This window comes from Platalea leucorodia (assembly GCF_965183815.1).
Source record: "Platalea leucorodia genome assembly, chromosome: 1".
NCBI classification, from domain to species: Eukaryota; Metazoa; Chordata; class Aves; order Pelecaniformes; family Threskiornithidae; genus Platalea; species Platalea leucorodia.
This window is the reverse complement of record NC_138823.1, coordinates 115,932,984-115,957,538: the sequence shown is the minus strand read 5'-3', so window position 1 is coordinate 115,957,538 and position 24,555 is coordinate 115,932,984. Positions and strand designations below refer to the sequence as shown.

General features: G+C 44.0%; 1 protein-coding gene across 3 annotated transcripts in view; it reads left to right on the top strand.

The window, feature by feature from the left end:
- ELMO1 (engulfment and cell motility 1) overlaps window positions 1-14,567 on the top strand; it is a 310,449-nt gene extending 295,882 nt beyond the window's left edge. For all 3 annotated transcript variants that reach the window (XM_082337795.1, XM_082337794.1, XM_082337796.1), the window contains 3 exons: window positions 3,031-3,113; window positions 8,698-8,775; window positions 13,327-14,567. In XM_082337795.1, coding sequence (XP_082193921.1) covers window positions 3,031-3,113; window positions 8,698-8,775; window positions 13,327-13,527 — 362 coding nt within the window. In that variant the 3' untranslated portion in view covers window positions 13,528-14,567. The remainder of the gene's footprint in view (window positions 1-3,030; window positions 3,114-8,697; window positions 8,776-13,326) is intronic.
- The last annotated feature ends 9,988 nt before the right edge of the window (window positions 14,568-24,555 follow it).

Below are 24,555 nucleotides of genomic sequence, written 5' to 3'. Positions count from 1 at the left end.
AAAATCATACTCTCGTGAAAATTTCTTCTTAGTCTTTCAACAGGAGTTGCAGATGTTTAACCTGCAATCCTGGGAAATATTTTTGCGATGACTGAGACCCAGTGTAGCTCTGTCACCAGAAAGTGACTCCAAGAAATCAAGCATTGAATAAGGAATAATTTCTTTTTGTTCTTTTCTGAACCTCTATTAGTAATAAATGCCGTTCTTGGCATTATTAAATTAAACACGTTTGTACAAGTATTCCAGTTGGTAGCTCCACTTCTTTCATGGAATAGCAGAAAGACTCATTTTTCAGACCCTGGAAATTTCTCCAGCCTGAAAATTGAGAAAGGAGAAAACTATTGATTTAAACTTTCCTGTATATTAGTAAAACAAAGAATTGTTTCTCTTTTCTTCTCCCCCAACCTGTCTCCAGGCAGCACCTTTTAAAATTTCTAAGTGCTCCCAGACACAGTCTGGGAGGCAAAAAGGAAGAGCCTGTCTGATGCTGGGGCCCTGGTAGTTCACAGTCACGTTCCCTTGTTTTCATTGCTTTGCAGATTGCCTCAAGGATGTTTCACACTCTTACTGCAGTTTTGGCAGAATGTAGGACAGGGGTTCACATTGCTGCATTGGCACTGGAAGAGGCTGGTTTTTTGGATGAGGCTTAGAGAAATAGCCCTTGAATGTTAACAGCAGCGTCAGAATGACAGAAGAAGAAACAAGGTCACACTGGAACTGCAGGCACAGTCATGAGACCAGCAGTTCCCAGATTTGTTTGCTTTGAGCACACTTCCACACTTAAACCCCTGGCCCTGACTGCAAGCTTCATTTTACATTTGCATTTTCCGTAGGCTCCTGAGCCTACTCGGGAATGCCAGGATCCCATGGGCACAGAAGGCTCCTACTTCAGGAACCACGGGGCCAGACCCACATGTTCCCAGCTCATGCCTGTCGGCAGAGCAGATACTAATGCAGTTTGAGAAAGATATGCTTATTTCATCAATATCTTAGGTTTTCAGGCAATGAAGGATATGAGTGCCAGCCACATTAGAGTTTAATTAAACAGAGTTGAGAATATTGCAAGATACAAGATTATTGTGGCACTATTGTTTGAAACATGTCAGGCCAAACTGGCTTGGGAATTTTACAGAATATTTTCCAGAAATATTATGGTGTTCTTTGTATAGACTTATACTGAATTTTGAACTCTTAAGGTGTGAATGTGATGACCAGATTGTCAGCATGTGGGAGCAGGTCAACAGATGAAACAGAATAGGTGGGTAAGAAAATGGAGGACCAAGAGAAGCAGCATAGGGCATTTTGTGTACTCCTTGCCAAGCTTGGATAACTAGTGTGTCTCGCAAAAAATAAATGTGGGGGTTTTTAACCTTTTCACTTCTGTGAATGTCACCCCTCTCTTCAGGCTAGCAGAGTTAACAAGCTGTGGAGACCCCAGCTGGGACAGAAAACAGCTGCCCTCTTTCTCAGGGCTTTATCTGTTGTGAGCACATCACACCTCTGCTCACACCCTCCAGCATCTTGTAGTCAGCTTCCGATACCACCTGAAATCTTTGATTCTATTTTTCCAAAGCAAGGAAGAGACCAAGTTCCAGATAAATAAAGATCAGGATGTCACATCAGTCTGGGACCTGCCATAGTAACTGTATTCCAGATCACAGAGATTGAGTGTGTGAAACCTGGAGAAAAGCCTGCATAGCTGAGAGATCTAACTTGAGAAAACCCCTCCTTATGAAATCAGAGAAATTGTTTTTCTGAGCATCTTCAGCAAATGGCAGGAACTCTTTCTTCTTAAGAAGAACTTTATACCATAGTTGCAGTTCAGTGTCTCCTTTACTTCCCAGTTTGTCCTAGCTTGCTCTCTCCTCTCAAAAATAATACCTCTTCTTGAAGTCAGCAGGGCCACAGCATGAAATGCTGAGACTAAAGGCAGAAGAGGTTGAATAGTGAAGAGCCAAATAAGTTCCATTTCTTTTAGTTTTCCATGCAAAGAAAGTCCTTTAAAAATGTCTATTATATCTCACGCTATCCATTTGACCATAGTGCTGAGGTAATCTGTAATAAAATACATAGTGTTGCTGTACCCAGTAGAAGAGAAAATGCATTTCTCCTCTCCAGTATTTCCATTAGAGTTTGTAAAGAACTGGGCAGTAACAGACTTCCATATTATTATGCTGTTCCATATATATGATGCTTTTCCACAGCCACAAGGATAATGGATTATTTATAGATTGTAGAAACTGTCACTGACTGACCATATTGTATTGTGGAGCATATAGATTCTCCATAACGTAATTACCATTGGAAAATTGACTTCCACTTGAAACTCGGAGAAATTTATGTTTTGGTGACCTCACTCTGTGAGTGAGTCTGAGTGGCAGCAGCTTCCAATACTTTTTTCTTACCTTTTTTTTTTTTTTTTTAATGATTTCTGATCATTTCACATTTTAAAGCAATTGGAATGGGTCACTAGAAGCCTTAGTAGTCCTTATTCCTGTTAATACCAGAAAGTGACTAAACTGCTGATCCGAGTGAAATAGAAAACTATGACAAATTCATACAGGCATTAACAGAAGGACAACAGCATCGAGTGAGGTAGGATCCAACTCGCCCAGCATCCTCTCTCCAGCAGAGACTTTACCTGGATGCCTAGGAAAGAGCAACAACCAGTGAGGCATATTACCTTAGTAAGGCAGAAAACAGTATGCATTTTCTAGATACACAAGTACACATAAAAACTGCCCAGAGACAGGTACACATCTATATGAAACACTCTCACCCAAAGTAGTCTCAACAGGCAAGAAAAAGCATACTCAGATTTTTATCCAGAAGCCTGAAATTTTGTCAAGACTCACGGGTTCCTCTTTTAGTTGTTTTCTTCCCATTTTCTTTGTTACTACAGGCTGGAAATGGCAAAGGAGGTGGCAGTTTTAACGCATTAGTCTTGCCTTTTTTTAGACTCTGTAGCTTTTACACACCTTGGTTATAACTCATTTTTTGGTTTTTTGCTTTTGTTTCTTTTTAATGCAGTGCCAGTGGCAGATATAAAAGCTGTTGTGACTGGGAAAGACTGCCCTCACATGAAGGAGAAAGGAGCTCTTAAACAAAACAAGGTATGGTTCTCAAATTGTTACGAACACACACCCTGCAGAATACAAAGCTTGTCAACTTGACCTTCCCTGAAGTAATACAAGTATTTTTCATTCCAGCCTGCCACTTTTCTGTGTATGCACACACACTTTGTTTTCACCTCAGACCATTTCAGTTAAATTATTAGGACAGTCTACACTCCTTTACTCAGATTTCACAGCAGATGTGCATTGTGATATGCCCAGAGCACATTAGGATAGTCTTTAGTAGTGGTGTCTTCTACCTCTAAAGGAAAGCAGTTTTGACTGCTGCTACAGAGCAGAGCAGCAATGATTGTTGGTACCTACTCCTATATTGTCTCTGATAAATAACTAGTTTGTTCCAGCTGTATTCTCTGATGAGCCCACATTTAGTGAACACTGGCACATGCCAAATTTGCAGCTAATATCCAGCTGATGGTAACTTCAGGTCCAGTCAGGTAGAAAAACAACTGCCACCAAAAGGATGTAAGGTAAATGCTAGGCAATTAATGAGGTGTATAAAGATGTGTTCAGCGGTGCATTTGGGAAAAAATGTGTAGGAGACAATGGTCAGCTTAAATTAGATTTATGCTGCCTTTTAGAGTTTCAGATCAAGAGCTGTGAACTGACAGTAGGACTCAAATAGTACAGTGCCAGAATCTTGCAGAGTTTTTGTTAGTAAGAACTGCCACTACAGCAAGAAGAAATTGAGTTGCTAGCAAAGTATGACATCTTTGGTAGTGATGGTCTTCATGCCATATTGTATGAGATATGTTTACAAGTTTTCCATCAGGTCGTGCTCTCTGACCTTAGGAGAAGGACTGAGACTCTAACGATGTTCTAGAACCACACCCTGAGGTCTGGGAACCAGATCAGGGGATTTGAATCAGAATTTCTAGTTACCTGAAGCTGAGAAATTTGGGGTCCAACTAGAAAGATATTTTGATGGACAAAATAGTAAAGTTAAAAGTTCCTGCTTCAGCATTTTAAAAATACGCATGCATTTAGTCTTCTAATAAATACTGGAAAAAAAGTTCTGATAGGAACCACAGAAAATGAAAAGGCACTGTCAAAACTACATCACACAACTGTTGCAGCTTCATAGCTGCAACTTTTCTTTCCTTAACTATATGCAGATACGCAGAGCACCTCGAGTATTCCTTGCATGTGTTTCACATACACGAGTTGCTCTAAGTCTATCAGGATACCGCCATCTCCTTTCAGCATTGGCCTTACATGGTTGGAAATGAAAAAGTCAAGCCAACCCAGGAAAAAAATCCCAGGAGTATTTTTCCTTGTTGAATTTCTGAATCAGGACACTAACACACGCGCACACAATAGACTGCATACAACTCCTACCTCATATTACAGCTGAACCATCAACAGCAGTTGGCTGGGGCATTTATATGATGCATATAAAGTATTTTTAGTGCTTCCTTGTCTTAGCACTCATATGTCCGCACAAAAAGGGAAGATGAGAAGAAGGAAAGCAGTGGGTGGCAGTGATGGAAATGTGTCATCTTTGTGGAGCAGTAATGTCTAGATAGTATTTAATGCTAAATAGCACTGCTGCAGATGAGTTTGTCCCCAGCTGTCAGCATCACCCCATTTCCTCAGGTAAAATTGCTTTGAACTGGCATAAAACTGCTGGGTGAGCATGTGAAGATCAGGAGTTGATAGGTAGCATGGCTGCATCCATAGCTGGAGCATTCCATTTGTGATCTGGGCAATAATAATTATGATGTTTTCACTATTTCTGGTGTGGTGGGGGATTTTGGAGTTTTGGTGGGTTTTTTTCCTTCCTTGATTCCTTGTGTTTTCCCCTGAGAATCACAGAATTTGTGAAATTAGTTGTCATTGCAATCGAACTGTCATGTGCAATATTGCAACTACTTAACTGACATCATAGGAATAACACATCATTGTTTGTGGAGTACCAGGTTAATGTGGACAATGAAATGAAAATTCAAAAAAAAAGAAAAGCCAGACACAGAATGCAATTCGACTGAGTTTGATCTATGAAACCTTTCACTTCCTGAAATTTCACAATTGGTGATATATTTTTTTAAGAGGCCTTTTCATCCTCTGCTTTCTTTGTACATATGTGATGGCTACCTTAATGTTTATTCATTGGCAGAAAAGAAAATTGAATGGCAGAATGCCACTGCTATGAACATAGCTGGAATTGGCAGAATGTCCATAACAAAGGCTTCAGCGTCTCTTCATTTGCCAGCACGTGGCCGTTATTCTTCCAGCGGGACCATTTAGAAATAAATAAGAGTTAAACTGAATTGGAATTTGCATGCATGTGAAGCTGGAACGACTTGATAGGACCAGACCTGAATCCATTGTTGTTCATCTTGCTTGTGTTTTTAAATTAGGTTTAATTTTAAAGCCCTCATTTCTGACTCTCAAGTAATATTAATGCATCTCCAGGAAATGAAATATATTCAATTTTGCAACCTTCAAAACAAAGCATGAGAGAAGAATTTGGAATAAGCATTGCCATGTATTTCTAAGTGTTCTTCTGTCACCCTTTATTTACTGATGTGGCAGGCTTCGGGCTTGGTGCGTTTTTAGTCAGCAGAAACGGTTCTGCTCACTTCCCTCTTCTGCAGCTTCTCTTCTCTTTTATTTCATGTTTGTTGAACAAGTTCCCTGCCACTGCAGGTACAGATAGTTCTCGGGGGGGGATCTTCTGGCTCTGGCAAGCAAACTTAACATGGCTGTCGTCTCAACCTGCAGCAAAGATGTGGTTGTTTTGAGGCTGTAGATGACAGAGTAGGCAGAGAGTAGTGAGGTCATTCCAGCTGCATGGGATCACTCAGCCATAGGCACCTAAAATGCCTCCTCACCAAAAATAGCTTGTCTCTGGCCCACATGAGGGGCCAGCGGAGGTTGCAGGAGAGAAGCTCTGGGCGTGGGAGAGCAAGTTTCCCCTCATACCACCTGCAACAGCTTTCCCTGCAGAGTTGAAACCACAGAGTGGGAAGTGTCCAGCCAGTAGAGCAGAGTCTCTTGTTCCCTGTTTTCAGTGAAGCTCAAAAGAGAGGCACATTGTGGGTCCCAATACTGTTACCTTTGACAAGCATCTAGCGAAGGGCAGAGGTCTCAAATGTGCAAGGGTAGAAAGAGTCAGGGGTGTCAAGGGAGTGAGCGCAGCAGATTGAGGTGGAGGAGGAGGTTGGAAGGGAGGAGACGAAGGGAGAAGGTTGGAAAGAGGGAAAGGGAGACGTTGGAAGGAAAAAAAGAGAGAAAAGAGAGGGAAAGGGAGAAAGAGGGAAGGGAGGAGGTTGGAAGGAATGGGAGAGAAGAAAGACCAGAGTGCCAGAGAAACTGGTGGAAAAAGCTGGAGTGGAAAATTACTTTGAGAAAGGTTGAGAAATAGGACAGAAAAGGGAGGAGAAAGCCACAGACTGCTGACAGAGACTGGCCAGTTTTCCTTTAGGAATTGCCGATTCCTCAAAATCGCCTGTCATTGATGGGGATGTAACAAAACCAGGTGGGGGTGCCTGACAAGTCAGCCAGTTCGACCACTGAGACCACCATCAGTGTGGAGGGCCAGCTGGCAACTCCAGCTCCTTAGGCTTCCATTTTCCTTGACAGTTTGCTGTGCATGAGGTGACAGAGACGCTGGCACCTGGAAGCTGTAATTCCTGAGCCTTTAGTCGCCGGTGCAGCCAGCAAAGAAGCTGAACTGGAGCCAGGGCTGCCAGACTCCCACTTTCCCCCATTAAGGGAAGACTGGTGCCCTAAATGTAGCCCTTTCTCATTCTCTGCCTGACTGGGAATGACCAAACCCGTGGCTCCCTGAGATATTCCTCTTTCAGGCAGGGTTTTTCTCTCCTTTTCCTTTCTTTGAGATGAACAAAAATTTCAATCCCTTGGAATTTCCCAAAGGACAAATATACAGGGGCCAAGTCTATGGGAATGTTGTTGACCTTCGTGAAATTCAGGAACATCACAGTAGAGCAGTACAAGCCCTTTTTTCAGTGATACATTTTACTTTCACAACCTCAGTTGTATGACTTGGCATGTTCTGTCAGTAATTTATAACACTCTGTGAGAAGATAATGCCGGGTTTGCGTGGGCAGAGGTAAATTTGTTTCTGTAATGAGGGACATCACTCTTAATAAGGTGTGGCTGAGAGACATGCCTAAAACACAAAAAGGCTATGTGAGCCATTTGTTTGCTGCGTGCACCAGCACTACTCGTATCTGCAGGTTCCGTGGGGATTTGACACAGACTTGTCTCCTGTGGCCTGGCAATACAGCAAGTTGAACCTAATAACGAAACTCAAGGAAACCAAAAGCATTTCCCATGAGAAGCCTGATCTCTGATTATCCAAGATTATCCCTAAGGATTGCAAGTTTTATGAATTGGACTCTGCTCTTAATCACACAAGTTCAAAAACGAAATAACCCTTACTGAAATCCAAAGGCCTGTGTCTGTTTCAGACCAGGAGATCAGGGGTAGGAATCTAGAGCAATGTATACGCTGCAGTCAATTCTTTAAAACTTAGCGTAGCAAATTTAAGAAGCCATGCTCGTGTCGCTGCTGGCAGTGTAGGGACTGTCGTCAGCTGAGAGTCAGCAAAGGTGATCAGTATTATGGGGCTCAGGAAGCCAGGAGGCAAAAAGAACAGGACATATGATACAGATCAAAGTAGTTATGAGTCAGCACTCTCCTCTGTAGCTGGGTCTTTTTCCCACAGAGTTATTATATCCATATCAGCAAGCTTACAGGTTGTAAAATCCTTTTAATGGCGCTTGTAGTGATGTGTGCAGTTAACCATGATAACACAACATCTTTACATACTGACACTGCTAGCCAGTGGAAGTTCATTATTTATTCAAATTGGATAGGTTTCCCCATAGGAACCCAGGTCCAGGTGACTCTTAGGGAAGGTCAGTGCTTAATGAATTCACTTTGGCACCTTTGAAATTCCAGCTTCAATGCCAAAGGGAAAAAGATTATCGTTTTTTCCTTTCCCGAGATTCATTTGGGTCTTTATGACTAAGTAACCTAGATAGTTCAGTTTGACTGAGACTGCTGATTCTTGTTCAGGTAGAGACAAAATGACAGAAATCCCTTGAGAATTAATAATTTAATAGATTTCCAGCAGTGAAAAGAACATAAGTATATACCAGAGATCAACTGTCCTGGCAAGATTTTTGACACAAGTAATCAAACCTTGCAGAACTTTGCAAGTTTTATCTGTACAAACTGAAGAAACCATGGGTCTTCGTTAAGAGTTTGTTGCAAGTGTACTATTATGGATTATATTGATTTTAGTCCTCGCCATTGCCTAGCTCTAAACTCAAATGCTAAAGTAATCCATGACCGAGTGAGCTACAGTCTACACTGAGGAGGTTGAGTTTGTTTTGACTGAAGCATCTGTGTTGGGATTCTTGCTGTGCCAGTCTGTTGCAATGATCTGGTACTGCTGCAGCTTTGGCCAGGCAGGAGAGTGCCATAACCTATTTTTCCACTTGGTTCGCAGAATAAGTGGTAGGAAAGAAAGACAGACCCAAATGTATAAATGCCCCTCTCATGCAGCATTAATATATGTTTCTTTGTATTCCAGGAGGTGCTAGAGCTTGCTTTCTCTATATTGTATGACTCGAGTGGCCAGCTGAATTTCATTGCTCCAGACAAACATGAGGTAAGTCAAGTTCAGAGTACAGAAACTTCTCTGGAGCCCTCTAAGTTGCTTTATGGCAGCAGCCAGCTTTATACAAACATAAGAATGGTCATACTGGCACGGAGTGCAGGTCCATCTAAACCTCTGTCATGTCTCACAACAAACTGAAAACAGAGGGATTAGTATGTGAGCAAGACCTTCTGCAATTTTCATGCATATCCTGAGCCACAGAAGGACCGTGTTTTGTATTTGTACATCATAGAGCACGTAGGCGTCCAAGTTCAAGATAAGTATTTCTAAGGCCTACTGAAATATGAACCGTAAGCAGGAGAAAGAAGAGAGCTTGGGCAGACCTCACCGTTTCCAGAGACCTTGCTCACCATTTCCTGGTGTAGTAAAGATTTCTCCTGGTCTGGTCTACCCTGGAGGATTTTTGCTGCATGTTCATTTTAGTGAACTTTAGTTCAACACCGAAGATTTTTACAGCCAAGCTCTTAAATAATCACTGCCGTCCTCGGCTCGTCTTGATGATGGCAATGTAATCAGCGGAGGTTGGGTCTCAATTTCAGCCAAAGACTTGTGTTCTCCAGAATAGCATATCCACTTATTTGTAGTTTCACATTGCTTAAGACCATTCATGACAGGTGATCCTAGAAGGTCCTCTCTATTGCATCTTCACAAGGGGTTGTTTTGCAATAGGTCTCACTTGTATGAAGACAGTGTAAGTATCGATAGCCAAAGCAGAATGACAGCCGCCTCCCTGCGCCCTTGTCTTTCTTGAAAACACAAGGAAATAGACAACATCACTGCCTTTTGGAAGGTGATGGAACTAATTTACCTAATTATGCGGAAGCATTGGATGTCTTTCTCTCAAAGAACTTCCAAGTAAAGATTTAGCAGAATGCACTATAGTAAAAAATAAAGAAGGAATAAAGTTTTTCCTTCTTATTTCTAAAGCAACAAGAGTTGGTGTTCCATTTGCACACTTATCTTGTGGTATCACATTTGCTCTCAGTACAGGACACTGTGTTAAGATGATGAAACACAGAAGATTGCATTAAGCTGCGTTATACTGTAGTGTTATTAAAGTGCATGAAATTGCATTACAAGTGAAGTGTATTTAGTTACACAGCTTCAACATTTGCAATTCTGTATTAAAACCTTCAAATATACGTTCATTTTAGGAGACAAAATTAAGTTATGCCCATTTGGATTTTCCTGGGGATTAATATTTGAGTGTCATTTTCAAGTATGTTCATTCCAGAGGAAATATTTGCTGGTCAGTTTTGGTCTAAGAAAGCAGCGATAGGATCCCAGGCATAATGTGCCATTAGAGCTGTAGGTGTAAGCAACGCATGATTGTCTTCATCCTCTGAACTGAACATACGCTAGATGCTTTCTGATATAAAGTCTCCAGAAACTGAATTCTAGTCTATTTCAGCTCATAAGAGCAAATGGTCATGAAAATCGATAGATTTTTCAGCCACTTGTATCTCAAATGTAACCTATGGCTACAAGTGTATTTTAATGGTCTAAATGTTCAAAAACTGCTACTGCACCCCACTGATGGGCAGTAGCATTGTGAGATGCACTTACCCAATTGCTCGTAAATGTGATAACACACCTATTATTTTATTTCTTTTTAATCTTGTCCAGCTTCTTACAAACAGAATTAATATGTTCCAAAAAACAGCCAGAGGCAGCAGTCTGTGCTGCTACTTGACAGTTCCCAAATGAATGTTTTCAAAAGGGCATCTCACTCCCTCTGTACTTTTCCATGGCCTACAGAAGAGTGAGTTGTAATTAAAGCAAAAAGTGCAAATGTTCAGAGGAAGCACCCACAAGGAAAGGCAAGTAGCATGTTACGAAGCCCATGACGCTTCACCAACGTAACTAGGGTGCTTGTCAATAGAAGTGCTAGTTTAACAGTGTTGTCAGCTTGGGAGATTTGGTGGGTGACATCTTAAGATTTAGAAAGCTTTGTGTGAAGCACCAGGAATGATGTTAGTACATGACAAGTTCAGGTCAGACTTCCAGGTTTTTTTTCAAGCACTTCTAGAGTCCTCATGATTGTAGAGTGAGGTCTGAATGTGGGAATTGAGTGTGTCCTAAAAACAAAAATTGAACAAGGATCATAGGATGATTCAGGTTGTAAGTGACCTTGTCCCCAGTCTGACCTCCTGCTCAAAGCAGATCGGCAATGAGCTCAGACCAGGTTGCTCGGGGCTCCATCCAGATGGATGAAGCCTGCACAACCTTTCTGGTTGTCTGGTCCCACTGTCTTGATTCCCAAGGTATTTCTTTAATAAAATCTCATTACTGAACCAGTATCATTGAGATTTGGACCTCATTCTTACACACTTAAGTTTGGCAATACCCTTAGCCATCTGTTGGAGCTTACTGCTAGCCAGAGGATTCAGCACTGTAAGATCACTCCATCGTATTTGTTTTTCATTTAAATACTAATAGCTGGTTTCAACTACGTAGCAAAAAGGTGGATTAATCTTATCCTTGATTTTTGACAGAGAAACTGATGAGGGAGGCTATAATTACGTTTCATTGGAGTTTTATGAAAATGAATCTGCAGTAAATTAATTTTTCAGTGGCTCTTAGTCTGTTTTGCATATTAAAAAGAAAAAAGCTTCTGAATGAATGCCTCTGTTTTTCTCTCTGCTCAAAATGTACAGGAGTTTAATTAGATGCACGTGCCAATATGGAGATTAGAGAGGAAGCCCCTTTTCCAGGCCATTGCACTCATCTGAATTGTGGCCAGAATTTGGTTTCTGTGGGCCCTGAATGAGTTATATCTGGAAGAGGAGAGAAATGCAGTTCTACTTTCTGGCTCGCTGGGATTCCTCCCCAGAGAAAGCACTGGCCGTACTTACTGAGCAGGTGATGGACGATTTATGTCAGGGGCTGCATCTGTTGAATGGATGCTCTGCTCTTCTGTAACCTAAGCAGAGCCTTTTGCCTCTCTGTTGCTTTCCTCAAAGTGAATTCTGGGAAAACTTTCCCAAAGAAAGCTTTCAAGTCGATCATAAAAAATTACAGTCTGTTCAAAACTAATTACGTTTACAGGATAGCTTCTTTCTTTTCCTGGTGTTCTGTGTACACTCCACAAAAATTGCATGCTTTAAAAGTCTTGAGTGGCACACTTTGAGAGCCTGGAATAGGCTGGCTAAGTTGTTTCTTTAGTACTTGTTAGCAGGACAGCCTGAACCCTGAAGTCTCTTCTATGTAGCTAATCTCATAATAAAGTTGCGGCTTGGCTTACCAACACCCTGGGTGAAATTCTAGCTCTGCTACTGTTTTGTTACTGACTTAAATGGGTCAGATTTCACTTTAGATGTTGAAGTGTGTTAACCATCCTATTTTAAAAATATGCCCTTTTTCTGGATGAAGACATACCCCAAGAGGGGGTTTTCTCTCTCTCCCTTAAAAATAATCCTCATTTCTGCTGTAGGATGAAGTCAGCCATGGCTATCTTTAAACTTGGCGGTATCGTGTAGCAAATGGTCAGCTAAATTTAAAATCTATTTTTTGGCATGAAATCTAGCAGAAGTATTTGTAAGATAAAAATGCAGTTATGGTTGATTTAATTTTCTCTTGCAAACTAGGACACAAGTTCATGATTGAAATCTTTATTTTTAGATGATAGCATTTGAGTACTTCTGTTCATAGTTGAATAAATGGCTTGTAGTAATAAAGGGAAGGGACTTATTTGATAGAAGCTGACTCTAGATCACCAATCTCCCTTGGGATTGTTCCATATTTGAAATGGTTATTCAGCCCATGTTTATCTCAAGCTGTCAGCTGTTGGGAAAGATGGCATCTCCTGTTAGGAAAACGTTAACAATAAGGAAGGAGTTTTAGAGGCCAGTGCAGCAGTTGTGACATTTAGAATTACACTAGGTAGCTTGGCATTTAATTTTCATGAAAGACACAGCATTGATTGACTGTAGTTTCCACAATGTTATTTTGTGTAAAATAGTGGTAAAGTAGGCATAGATATGTAAGTGAGAGCCTATCTTTGTGCAGGTCAATTGATACCACTTAATCTATAGGAAAGCAAACCATGTTAAAACTAGATAGTTGATACACGATTTCTTACACAAAGAGTCAAGAAGGATTTGGGTGGGATTCAGTTTACCTAACTTAGCTGTCTTGGCATTAAAAGTTTGGTGTAAGATATTCAGGCTCTTTCTGTAAGTACTGGGGAAAGAGAAAGAGAGGGGGAGAAGGAGAAATCTCCAGAGGTTCATTGATCTAAGTTAGGTATTCATCTTTCTCCCATAACTATTGAAGAATATTCAGCAAGAAGTTTGGAGGAGATACCGATCAAACAACTAAATGTTGCAATTTCTTCCCATTTTTAGGGAATTATTTGTCCATTTTCTGAGCTATACAGTGGAACATGCTTTCTTCATGATACGAGCTAATAAAATGAATCAACCTCATTTTAGGTCTCTTCCTAAGTCCATGCAGGAGCAGTAACTGTAGAGGACCAGGACAGACAAGCAGTTTGTGTACAGAAAGTCTATTAATGATAGTTTTTATCTTTTCTCTGTGCAGTATTGTGTATGGACCGACGGGCTGAACGCCCTCCTTGGGAAGGATATGTTGAGTGATCTAACACGGAACGACTTAGACACGCTGCTCAGCATGGAGATAAAGCTACGCCTCCTTGACTTGGAAAACATACAGATCCCAGATGCTCCCCCACCTATCCCAAAGGAGCCCAGCAACTACGACTTTGTTTATGACTGTAACTGAGGCTGCCACTGAAATGTGCTTCGAAACTGGAAATATTATAACTGGAGAGATATTAAAAAAAAAAAAAGAAGAGTGTGAGGAAAAAAGAAACCCACTTGTGCACCTTGGATTTTGGCTTTGGGGAGGGGTGTAGAAACACTTGCATTCCTCCCTGTTCCCTGCATCCCTCCCTTCCCCATTCCCATCTTCCCCATTGCTCATCCAAATCCACATTGCTTTAATTAACTTGTAATTGCAGGCCGTTGGCCTTGCTTAAGGCAAAGACTGCCACTAAGAAGCACCCTCCCGAGGACTTTTTTTACATTTTTAATACTGGAATAGACATTCTTAACTAAAGGACGATGTTATCAAACTGCATGCCTGTGAAACCCACTTGGCAGGGCAGAGGCTTTAACTGGAAGGAGGAGGGAGGTAGGGAGCAGAAGCAGCTACTGTAAGCAGAAGATTTCCCTAGACACTCCCAAGAGTCTGCTCACAACTGAATCCAATGCGATGATGAAAGTCGTTAACTGCTTCCCAGTGCTCGCGCCATTCGTCACTGTCATTATTCTTTCCACTGCATCTCGACTCTTGCCACCAGCCTTCACCCAACTGATCGGCTCCCAGAATGGAAAGTCTGCAGGTTTTTGCTGTACCATACGCTGCAATGCTGCAACAGCTTTTAACTTCTTTTCCTCCCAGCTCTTAAATAGCCCCACACTAGCAGATCACTCGCACAAACTGTGTATGAAGCCACTAGTGTGTCCCATCCCTATAGCGTTCCCTAAGCCTCAGTTGCCTCTAAAATTGGCTTGTTGCTATTCGAAGTGATTTTCATTTTCTTGGTCCAAAGTTCAACAGTAATTTCCACAAATTAGTTACAACTGCCAAACATCCAGGTTTACATTGTTGTCATTGCTAGTGTTACAAATTTGCAAGGGATTTTTTTTGTACGGGTTCTAATTTTTTTTATTTTGCCAAATAAATATATTTAATGAAAACTAATCTCATTGTAAGTACTTTTGGGGGACAATATTTTTACTTAATTTCCATTTGGAGCATTTGCCCTGAAGGGAAAAAATAATATTTCCCTTCAACTTCACTGTTGAATAAAAATCCGAGTTGTGATGATTCTTGGAACTTTGTTTTTCTTCTGAAGTTGTCTTTTATTCTTCATGGTTCCTAGCAATTCTGAAGTGTTTGGGACAAAGAGGAGAGGGAAAGGCGAAACCTTTCTTATCTGCGTCTGATTTAATTTACTTATTTGTTCGTTTGTGGTGACAAGGTTGAGAGGCATCCAGAGATCTCTGTTGCCACGGGTACCTGAGCCTTCCTGTGAGACGGACCCTTTGTGAAATCCGAAATCACAGCATACTGATGTGCTCGTGGTCAGTTTAAGACTGCTGCCTCTGCCGTGTTTGCTGGAGTAACTGTGTTCCTGTATTTCCATTTCCTCCATTGAGAGTGTTTCTGGCTGCAGGAGATTGGTACTGGTTTGGGCTTTGCAGGATGGATTCCCTCCCTCCTCATGTTCTTCTAGGTATTTCACCAAGTTCAATATCTCTTACTCCAAAAGTGCTGGGTCTAGATCTAGAGGAACCCGCCAGCCCCTTCCCTCCCACCGCACAGGTTGAAGACAGATGTTTATTTGTGTGAGTTCCTCTCCTGCTCAGACCCAGCCGAAAAAGGCTGTGAAGGGGTTTTATCAGAGCTTGTGCTAGTGAGAAACCTAGAGGGTGGTTCCAGTTTAGACAGATGCTGAAGACCTCAACTGAGGTGACCTTTGCTCCATCCAGCCGGCTCCGGGGCAAACATCCTGACCGACCTCACACCAGGTGAGGACAGAAATGATGTCCTGCAGGTGCAACGAAAAGGAGGATGAGGAGAACGTTGTATGAATTCAAGCATGAGGGTCCTAAGGAAGGTGTCTTCCTGAAGCTGGGTGTGCAGTATTTCATGAATGCCTTGATCTAACAAGGGGGTGTAAGTTGGTTTTGTGGTAATGGATGGTAAAATAAGGAAAAAAGAGAGTCTGAGTTAAATGCTGGAGCGGGAAGTTGCAGTGGACTGTGGCCTGAGAGAAGATTCAGTCTGAATGAGAACAGGGATGCGCAATGTGAGATGTGGGAGTTTGAGATGTTTTATTCTCCAGAGCCTTATCAGACTGTAGCAAAGGTAGTCAGGGGTCAGGAAGGAGTGGAAGCAAAGGCACTGCCTGCCACAGGGGATTTTGGAGGGGTCCTGCGGGTGGGGGATGGAGGTAGGAACGTGTTTCTTTACAAGATACTGATGCTGCCTCTTGTCTGCGTGAAGACCAGACTCGGAGCGGAACGGAGAATCTGAGTTGTTTTATTAATCTCCCTGACCCAGCTGGATGGCTTGGTTGTGCATAACCTTTGCTTTTTATTTACAGACTGCAGAGCTGCTGCTTCAAATGGGTATTGCTCGTTGTCAAAAGAAACACCTTTCACTCCTAAGTGATAAGAGCCAAACACCTGCTGCCGGCTCAGTGGCAATCCGATGCCGTGATCTTAGCAGGTAGGCGTCTGCGTGACGATCAGAAAGGAGCAAACAAAAACCCTCCTCCGGGGGGACAACTTGAGCAGGAGGGAAGGGTTGGTCTTGCCTCCCCCACTAAGGTCAGTGCCCCAAGTTGCACACCAAGAGCCCAGGGGAGGTGGTGGGAGAAGAGCTGGCAACCCAGCCCTCAGTTTTTACCAGCACCTCGTGCCCATCCCCATTGCACCGAGGCACATCGACACCACTCAGGCAGCGTGGGGCTCTTAAGCGTGAAATGCTCGCAGCTGGCTCTCTCCTTGCACCCTTCGGGCCTCGTGCAAGCAGGCGGCACAGCCCAGCAGCCTCTCTCCCGCCCTGGGAGTCCGCAGGGCGGATGCAGCCTGACCAGGGGGGTGCAGGTCCGGCGCCGGCTGGATGCCGTGGCACGGCCACGTGGCTCTAGCTCACCACCTCCCGCAGCCCTGCATTACAGGAGCCCCAGCTCCTTGTGTGGCCCAGCTCTTTGTATGGGTTGTGCATCGTGTGGACCAGTCACATGAGCAGGCATGCTAAATTTGTCACCCCCCACGTGTCCCACCCTGCCATAAGAAAGAAGAGGCTCAAGAGATGCGTTGGCGTAATAGCCCACGCAGCTATTTTAAAAGTGCTCCCACAGCAACGCGAAGGGCCGTGGTGCAAACAAGAATCCTGCCTTCAGTTTCTAGAGCTGTCATACAGGCTAGCTTCACCATTACGAAATTAAAAAAAAAAATGTTTAATGATGAACGCGTATCCTGCTGCTTCCCATTCATTTAAAAAAAATGAGAATGAAAATGGCAAATTCATTTGCTCATGCTGTTGTGTGTTCCGGAAAAGCTTTTAAGGCTTCACAGTCAAGGAGCTGTAGCAGGAAAAAAATTTGCTATTGAAGTTTCTTGTATAATTTCAAAACATTAAGTGGGTAATTGCTTGTAAAAGCCATAAAGGGGAGAGAGAACGAAAAAAATAATCAGTCTAATTTTAGCTCCTGTTTTTGAAATGACTTTGCTGTTGAAAGTGAATATATTCTTTTACCAGCAAACTTGAATCAAGTAAAATATGTATCTTCTTAAGTCTACTGCTTGCTCTGCTTGTAAGGACAAGGAGAAGAACAGCAATGCTAAGTAATCCTGCACAAAAGCAAGCTATGCGTCAGAGAAAGAGCTTGCACTCTGGGCTCTCATTACCGCTTTTCAGAAGCAATTCATTTTTTGGTATGGAGAACTCTTTTATTAAACCTTACAACTTGCAGGGAAAAATAACATTCTCTTGCAAGGAGGCAGGTAGGTGATGACTGTCTTCTGGGTTGCGAAATGACCATGCAAGATCCTGATTACTTTATTTGTGAAATCCCCTCATGTCTTCAGGCCCTACCCAGGATTGCATTTTGCTTGCCCAGGGTGCTTGTTACCGTCATGTCTCCTCCCATCGGTGGTCCCCGCTGATGCAGACATGTCACTTGCGTACAGGAATGTCAAGGCTTGTATGGAAATCTGGGGGGATCCACCGCCCAGAACAAATCCCTGTCTTCTCTGGCAGACAGCTGAGCCACAAGGGAGTCCTGCATGGCCACAGCAGCCCTGTAGCCCACCAGCTGCTAGCACACAGGCTCTGGCCACTGAAGAGTTCTTAAAAGAGGGAGGGATGAAAGGGAGGAGAAGCAAAACCCTCTTCTAGCAGGGGGAGACGGGGAGAGGGGGACATGGGCATGAAACGCCCCTGAACACCAGTCTGCTTTTTGGTTGCTTGTCATTGCATTGGACTGCAATGATCAGAGGTGGCTCTGATGCATCCAGCTCTGTTAATCCTGAGAAATAACCAGCAATGCAAGATGATGGGAGTAGGAGGACACTCTTGTACTGCCTTATCCCCCCCTTTCTCTCTTTTGTTGCTGCTGCTTCACTGACAAGTGAATGCCATTAGCTTCACTGTCATGTGAAAGTTGTTCATCTAAGGAGCGTAAGAAGATGAATGTGAGATTTTACCCCCTTTTTGTCTCGTTCTTCTTGAGAGTTAAAAAAATCTAGCCCTTACTGACCTCAGGATATCTTAGCTGTCAGAAACAAAGCTGGAATACTAAGCATCTGACATAAGAGAGCCCTTCCCCTTACAGCAGCATCAAGGAGCTGCAAGTGGGAAGGATTTCCCACAACCTCTGCATGCTGCTGAGGGTAAAATCCCTGCAAACTCTGGAAGACATTCGTAGAACAGAGTTTCTGTCACTTACCACTGGCTGAGCTGTCATTGCTTTCCCCAGAGCTTGCTAAATCAGGACAAGACTTGCTCAGTGCTGCCTGCCTCACTAGATGATAATTATATTTGAATATTAAGCATCCACATGGCTTACACAAGTTCCCTGGTTAACAAAGCACTTTTACCCTTGCAGCAAAAGAGGCTTGATTTCAGCTTAATAAACAGGCACTTAAATTTAAGTGGGTGCCCATGGACCTGGCTGGATCAGGGCCTGTGTGAGCAGAAAGGCAATTTTACCTGTTACTGAGTTTTCGCTGCGTGCTTGGAGGCGATGCAAGTAATGACTTTTCCGTGTGATGTGTAATTGGATTGGGTACCACTGGTTACTTCAGGAGGTTGAACAAGATGCTGCCCCATTATTCAATGTCACTCCAGCTGCTTCACACATCTCTGGGACTTACACAGATGTAAAAGTATTGAAAAGGGAACCCCTTTCTGTATTAAATCAGGCTGAAACTTGAGAGGGGAATGGTGTCAAAAGTACAAGTTTGTTAGGGCACGACCAGGTGTAAAATGGATGTTGGAAGAGCCATGAATTTTTATAGCAAGGTGATTTCAAAGTGCTGATTCAGGGAGCGTCGTCCTGCGGCAGCCCCATGAGGGCAAGGTTAAAAGAACTGGAGACAGTTTCAAACTCCTTTAGTAGCATATATTTACATTTTATTTTCACTTCTAGCTGGGAGGCCTTGAAGGTCTCTGAAGAGCAGAGCTGGCCTGATGATGCTTAGCTTGCGGGGACACATGTAGGGCAAAGGAAACATTTCATTAGCTGTTCTTCTCCAAGTGGGGAGATTGCTATTGGAAACAGAAGAGTTTGCTGAACTGATGTGTTTTTTCAACAGAGAATTTCTCAGCTTTACCGTAGCCACCTTGCTGAAGGTTATGCGGAGATCAGTAGCTGTTGTGGTTTTATACTGTCTTGGCCAAACAAGCCTCCTCACGTTGGGAGCCTCCCCCAAACCCTCTCTCACCCTATTTGGCTCTTGTTTATAGACCATTTCCTCTAAGACGCGACCTATGGGACAGTCAAGAAGCTGGGGGACCCAGTGCTGCCTGTGCCAAGCAGGATGCCGGCCTTGAGTTTCATCCCAGGGAGGGTATGGCCACAAGACAGCAGAGCACGTAGAGGGTGGGAGGGAAGAGAGACACTTAGTATAATTTTGCCAAAAGATGCAGCCAAGGGCAGGCTTTCTTTCCTGTGACACTTAAGGATGTGTCTTGAATGACTTTATTTCAATTGTCATTAGAGGATTTTGCAGCCTGATTGAGCACCGCGGTTAAACTCTCCCTTGATGAAACGTCGTGAGTCTAATTTTAATCTTGTAGGCAACATGGTGTTCAGCCTAAACTGATTATGTCTTGGGACTCCTCTGGGTTGTCGTGAGGGGGAGGGAGGCTGGTTGTCTTTTGCTTAATAAGAGGCAGAGGTTTTTTACGAGGTTGTGTCTCTATCTTCTCAGTTTCTCTTGAAATGCCTCAGATTTAATAACCCCTTCCCACCCACCTCCCCAAGGGGCGAAGGCACCCCGGAGACCTTTGCTCTCCCACCAGCAGGCCATGCACAGGTGGGAGGCTGAGCCTGCGGGATTTCATTCCCTGCCAATTAGCAGGGAGTTTGTTGCATTGGGGTAGTTTTTGAAGAAGTTAGGAGAAGTAATGTAGGAATCTGCCAGGCTTCAAAAAAATAAGTTTTCCATAAATGCTTAAAATGAGGACACCGAGGATGCGAACATGGTACGTTGTGCAAAGCTGCTGACTGCTTGCATCTTTCCCCGAGGAAAATGGCTCCTCCACAGGGTTTTCCCAGGGCACAGCTTCCCCCTTCCCCCTCAAAGAGCAGAAGCCTGGTGTATTTGAAAAGCTTGGAGATGTGAACAGGGAAACATGCGAAAGGTTTCTCTGCCAGGAGTATGACATTTAAAGAGCACCAGTAGGATTATTTCGGCTGTTTTTCACCCGCGCTGGTCCCTCTGCACATATTGCTTGACTCACGATACCCTCTGTCAGTCCCTGACCTTTCTCAAAGCCCTGGATTTCCCCTTTCTGTCCCCAGTCCAGGGTGGGTGCAGCGATACCTCACACCTATCCACTATTTTCTCTATCCCAAATAGTCACAGTGCAACCCAGCCAAGACGGCTTTCACATAAACATCCATCTCACGCTCTTCGTTCTCTCGTTTCCAGTACAGTTCGAGGTCCATTGAAAACTGAGGTTGAGGCATTAAAATGGGCTGGCTTGTGGATGGCTTCTCCAGCGTCTGATAAAGTTGTTTTCAGCCCAAACTTTTCCTTCAGCGAGGACCTTTACCGAGTCCTCCACAGTAATCTTCATAAAACTGGTAAGAGCCTAGCATTTCTGAGCCTCCGACTTCTGATCAAATCTGATGGCTCACAGGTGGATGCATGCACACAAACACACAGAATCATAGAATCGTTTAGGCTGGAAAAGACCTTTAAGATCACCACGTCCAACCATTAACCAACATGCACGCACACACAGGGTACAAGTGCCCCAGATCCATTTCCCCAGGAAACCAGTCTGAAACGAGCATGTTTACAGCTTGGCAGTGTCGCATGCTCCAGCAGGCAGCATCGAGACGAGAGGGGATGGAGGATATCAGAGCCGGGAGCACTCCGACGGAGGCTGGCAGGTTAGCGGGGCTGCACGGGAGGGGACGTGGGGAGAGGAGGTTGGGGCAACATGAATGAGCAGCCAACCTCACCGTCAAAAATACCTTCTACCTGCAGCCATGCTCAGACACAAAGATGAAGTGAGGATAACGCCTAAGAGCAGGCGACAACACCAAATTGCTGAGCTCTGTGTGCAGGACAGTGGGGAACCAGAAAAAAAGTATTGCACAAGACAAAGCAACCTTTCTAAGGCCTTATTTTAGATTTTTATTATTTTTAATTATGGCTGTTATGCCCTGTGGAAGTGCCCCGTTGGCATGGGTGTGCACCATCACTCTGTTTTCATCACCTTGAATCCGCTACAAGAAGCAGCACAGGGAGAGGAGCACTGCTGTGATGCTGAGCTGGCCAGGAAAGGGGTGGCGGAACAATCTCCCGTCGGAAAATGCCACTGAAGGAAAATTAACACGCATACAAAATCTGTGAATTTAGCTGAATCACGAATTTGGGAAGGGAAACTGAGAAGCTAAAATGGCTGAAACTTGCTGCTCAGATGGCTTTTGGACTGCCACGGGTCACGGTTCTCCTTCTGTAAAGAATTAGTGTTTCAGGGCTTCTTTTTAGTTCTAAGATTTAAAGTGCCATAGAAAGTTGTAGCTGAAAGAAAGCGTGATTCTTGGTTTTTTTTTCATTTTTCATTTTCTATTAGAAATTGTGAGGCTTTTTTTATTTCTTTTTTTCCCCCCAGAAAAGAAGCCAAATTGCAGCAGCCTGGATACTCTCCTCCTGATCGGAAATTCTGGCCCAGAACCTCCATCACCAAACCTACATCGCCTGAGGAAAACCATCCTGCCCGCCCATATAGCTGACTTGCAGTATAAAGGTACACGTAACAAGTCCATCAACAGTAACTTACACAGAATGAATTGCAGTATTTTCACCCAAATATATTTCTGACAAGCTGATTTGACAAAAAAAAAAAAAAAACGGTCCAAGCCCCCAACTTTTGCTGCATACGAAGGACTGGCCACAGCCATGAATCAAAACTGTGCTCATGGGGAAAAAGAAAAAGGAAAGCAAGCAGCAATTGCCTGCATTGGTTTGGGTTGGTTTTAATCAAACCCGAGTCACTTTTAAATTCCCTGACTTCAGGAGGCTTCTCAGCAATGGGCTTCTGAAGACAGGTTCCTCAATTAAGCTAATTAGTCAAGTGACGGGCAAGTATTCATTCAGATCACCCTGGCTGGAAAAAAGTGTTGTGGATTTAATAACTTTTTGTTCATGCAGAGCAAAGAAATTAAACGCGGCCGGCAGTGGCACTGTGGTCAGCCTGGACCTGAGCACTAACTTGCTCTCGATGGCCCTGCGAGCTGTCCCGTCTGCCCCAGGATGGGCATCGAGTGCCTGCCGTGCCAGGCGAGCCCTCGCTGGCAGGGAATTGCTGCCTGCAATTTTCTAGTGCTTTCCACAGCGTAGTTTCCCAGAGGTTTATACAAGGAGGAGCAAGCCTGTCAAACAGGCAGGTGTGGCGGGGGAATTGCTTTCTTCTCCCGCTTTGATGAGGCTTGATAGACCCTCGATGCTGAGTTTTGCAGGGACTGAGCCGGGTACTGGTACAGCAGCACTTCAGGGCCTTTTAAAACTGATCCCTCCTGAGCAGAGGCACTGATGGATAATTTAGCACGGTGCCTTGCTGGAGGGGGGCTCTGGAGGAGGCGGTCTGAGTGGCTTTGCATCATCTGCCCAGTGCGTTAATTCTTCCACGAGAGCTAAAAAAAGTGGCTTTGCTTTGTGGGAGCCATCCCCAGGCACCCGATGGCTCCTCGCTCGCGCTGCTGAGTGGGGCTGCTGTCTAGGAAAGGCATCTTGCGGGGAACAAGTGGTTCCTGCTGCTGTCAGCATCCCTGCAGAGTGTGAGCCCTGCACACCCCATGCTGGGTCCAGAAGCCCAAAGGTGGCTCCTTCGGGCCCTGGCATTGCTGGACGGGGCTGAAGCTGTGCTTCACATGCTGTAAAGGGAGAAAAGGCATGTCTATAACTGTCTGGTTGGCCAAGTTCCTGATGGAATTAATACCTTAGTGCTGCTGAGACCATCTCGTCTTTCTAATGGCATATCAGGGCACCCAAGATGCTGTTGGAGCATGATTTTACACCGTGTATTGGAAAAGAAAAAAATTACGGTACCGTGAGATGAGAACTCATAGGTGCTCCCCATTTGTTAATGGACTCGTAATTCTCTTGCTGACACATTAGCACATTAAAAAGGCATTTTCCAGGCTCTTGAATGTGTTGGTGAAGGCCCATTTCCATCAGCCGCCTTTACACTTTCCCAGCTTCTGAAGCCTGCTGATGCAGGTTCCTGTGGGCAGCCATCCCTGTCTCCCAGCCAGTTTGGTAATGCACCGTGTCTTCTTCAGCACACCCTGAACAGTCAATGCAAAGGTAACCCGTAACCCTATGGCAGCATTTTCTAACACAAGCCAGAAGCGCAGCACCAGGTATTGTTTGGTCTAGGATGTATTTGGATGCCCACACCCCAGCTGAAGACTTTAATGTTGTTCCCCTTACTGCTATAGTGAAGATTTGAGCCAGGCTGTAATTTACTCCAGAAATATCCTGGAATGAAAAACAGAAGTTAATCTTTTTGGGAGACAGGTATGCTTATCTTCAAGAAAGGAACTGCATTAGTAAAGTAACAGAGGATTTGATTCTACTGTTGCAATGAAGATAATAAATATTCATCTCTGAAAGACAGAGGTGGATGTGAGGATGATAAAACAGGTGTGCAAGACTGGAGTGACAGGTGCTGAATAACTCATGAGGACAATCCTGGGATTTAGTGATGGCATCGGGAAATTTAATGTCTTGCATGAGCCATTCCCTGCAAACAGAGAGAATAAGGTCTGTTCTGTCCCAGCAATTCCCCCTGGTATGAGCACGAAGAATAGCTCCCAGCAGCCTGTCACACTTGGGACAAATGCAGGATTAATAGCGTTTCATGTTGGCCTGTACCCTACCTGCCTCATTGTGGTCTGAACCTCCAGGGGATGGGAAGCTCTTATTAATTAATTCTCTTAATTCAAGCACCTGTAACTGATTTATATGCAGTCTAGGGCCTGATCCTGCAGGGCACGAGCTGACTTTGGCGAGGCACACAGTTTTCCAAATCCCCAGCAGAGGGAAATTACTGGATCTTATGCTGCAACATAAGCAGCAAGGGTATTTGGGAAATCTCTGCTGGTTTTTCCCCAGTGCAGCTAATACATGGTATTTCTTGCTCATCGGTGCTGCAGATTCAGCTCAGCCAAAATTCACTTTCTAGGGATGGCTGCATGCTTAGTTTCATTCATGGGCGACAGCACAGTCTAGAAGAAGATGGGAGAAAATGATGTCAGGAGGAGCAGGGATTTCGCTGCTCAAGGATGCAAAGCTTCAATCGTCCTTCTCACCAGGGGCGGCAGAGATGCGACCTTTCAGCAAAGGCTTGAGCTGGTCCCTGCCAACTGCTCTTTCAGCTCGGCGTGCCCCTGTCCCCAGACCCGCTGCAGTGACCAGCCTGCTTCTAACGCATCCCGGGGACGGTCCCAGCAAGTGCGTGCGTGCCCACTACGTGGGCGGGAGCTGACAC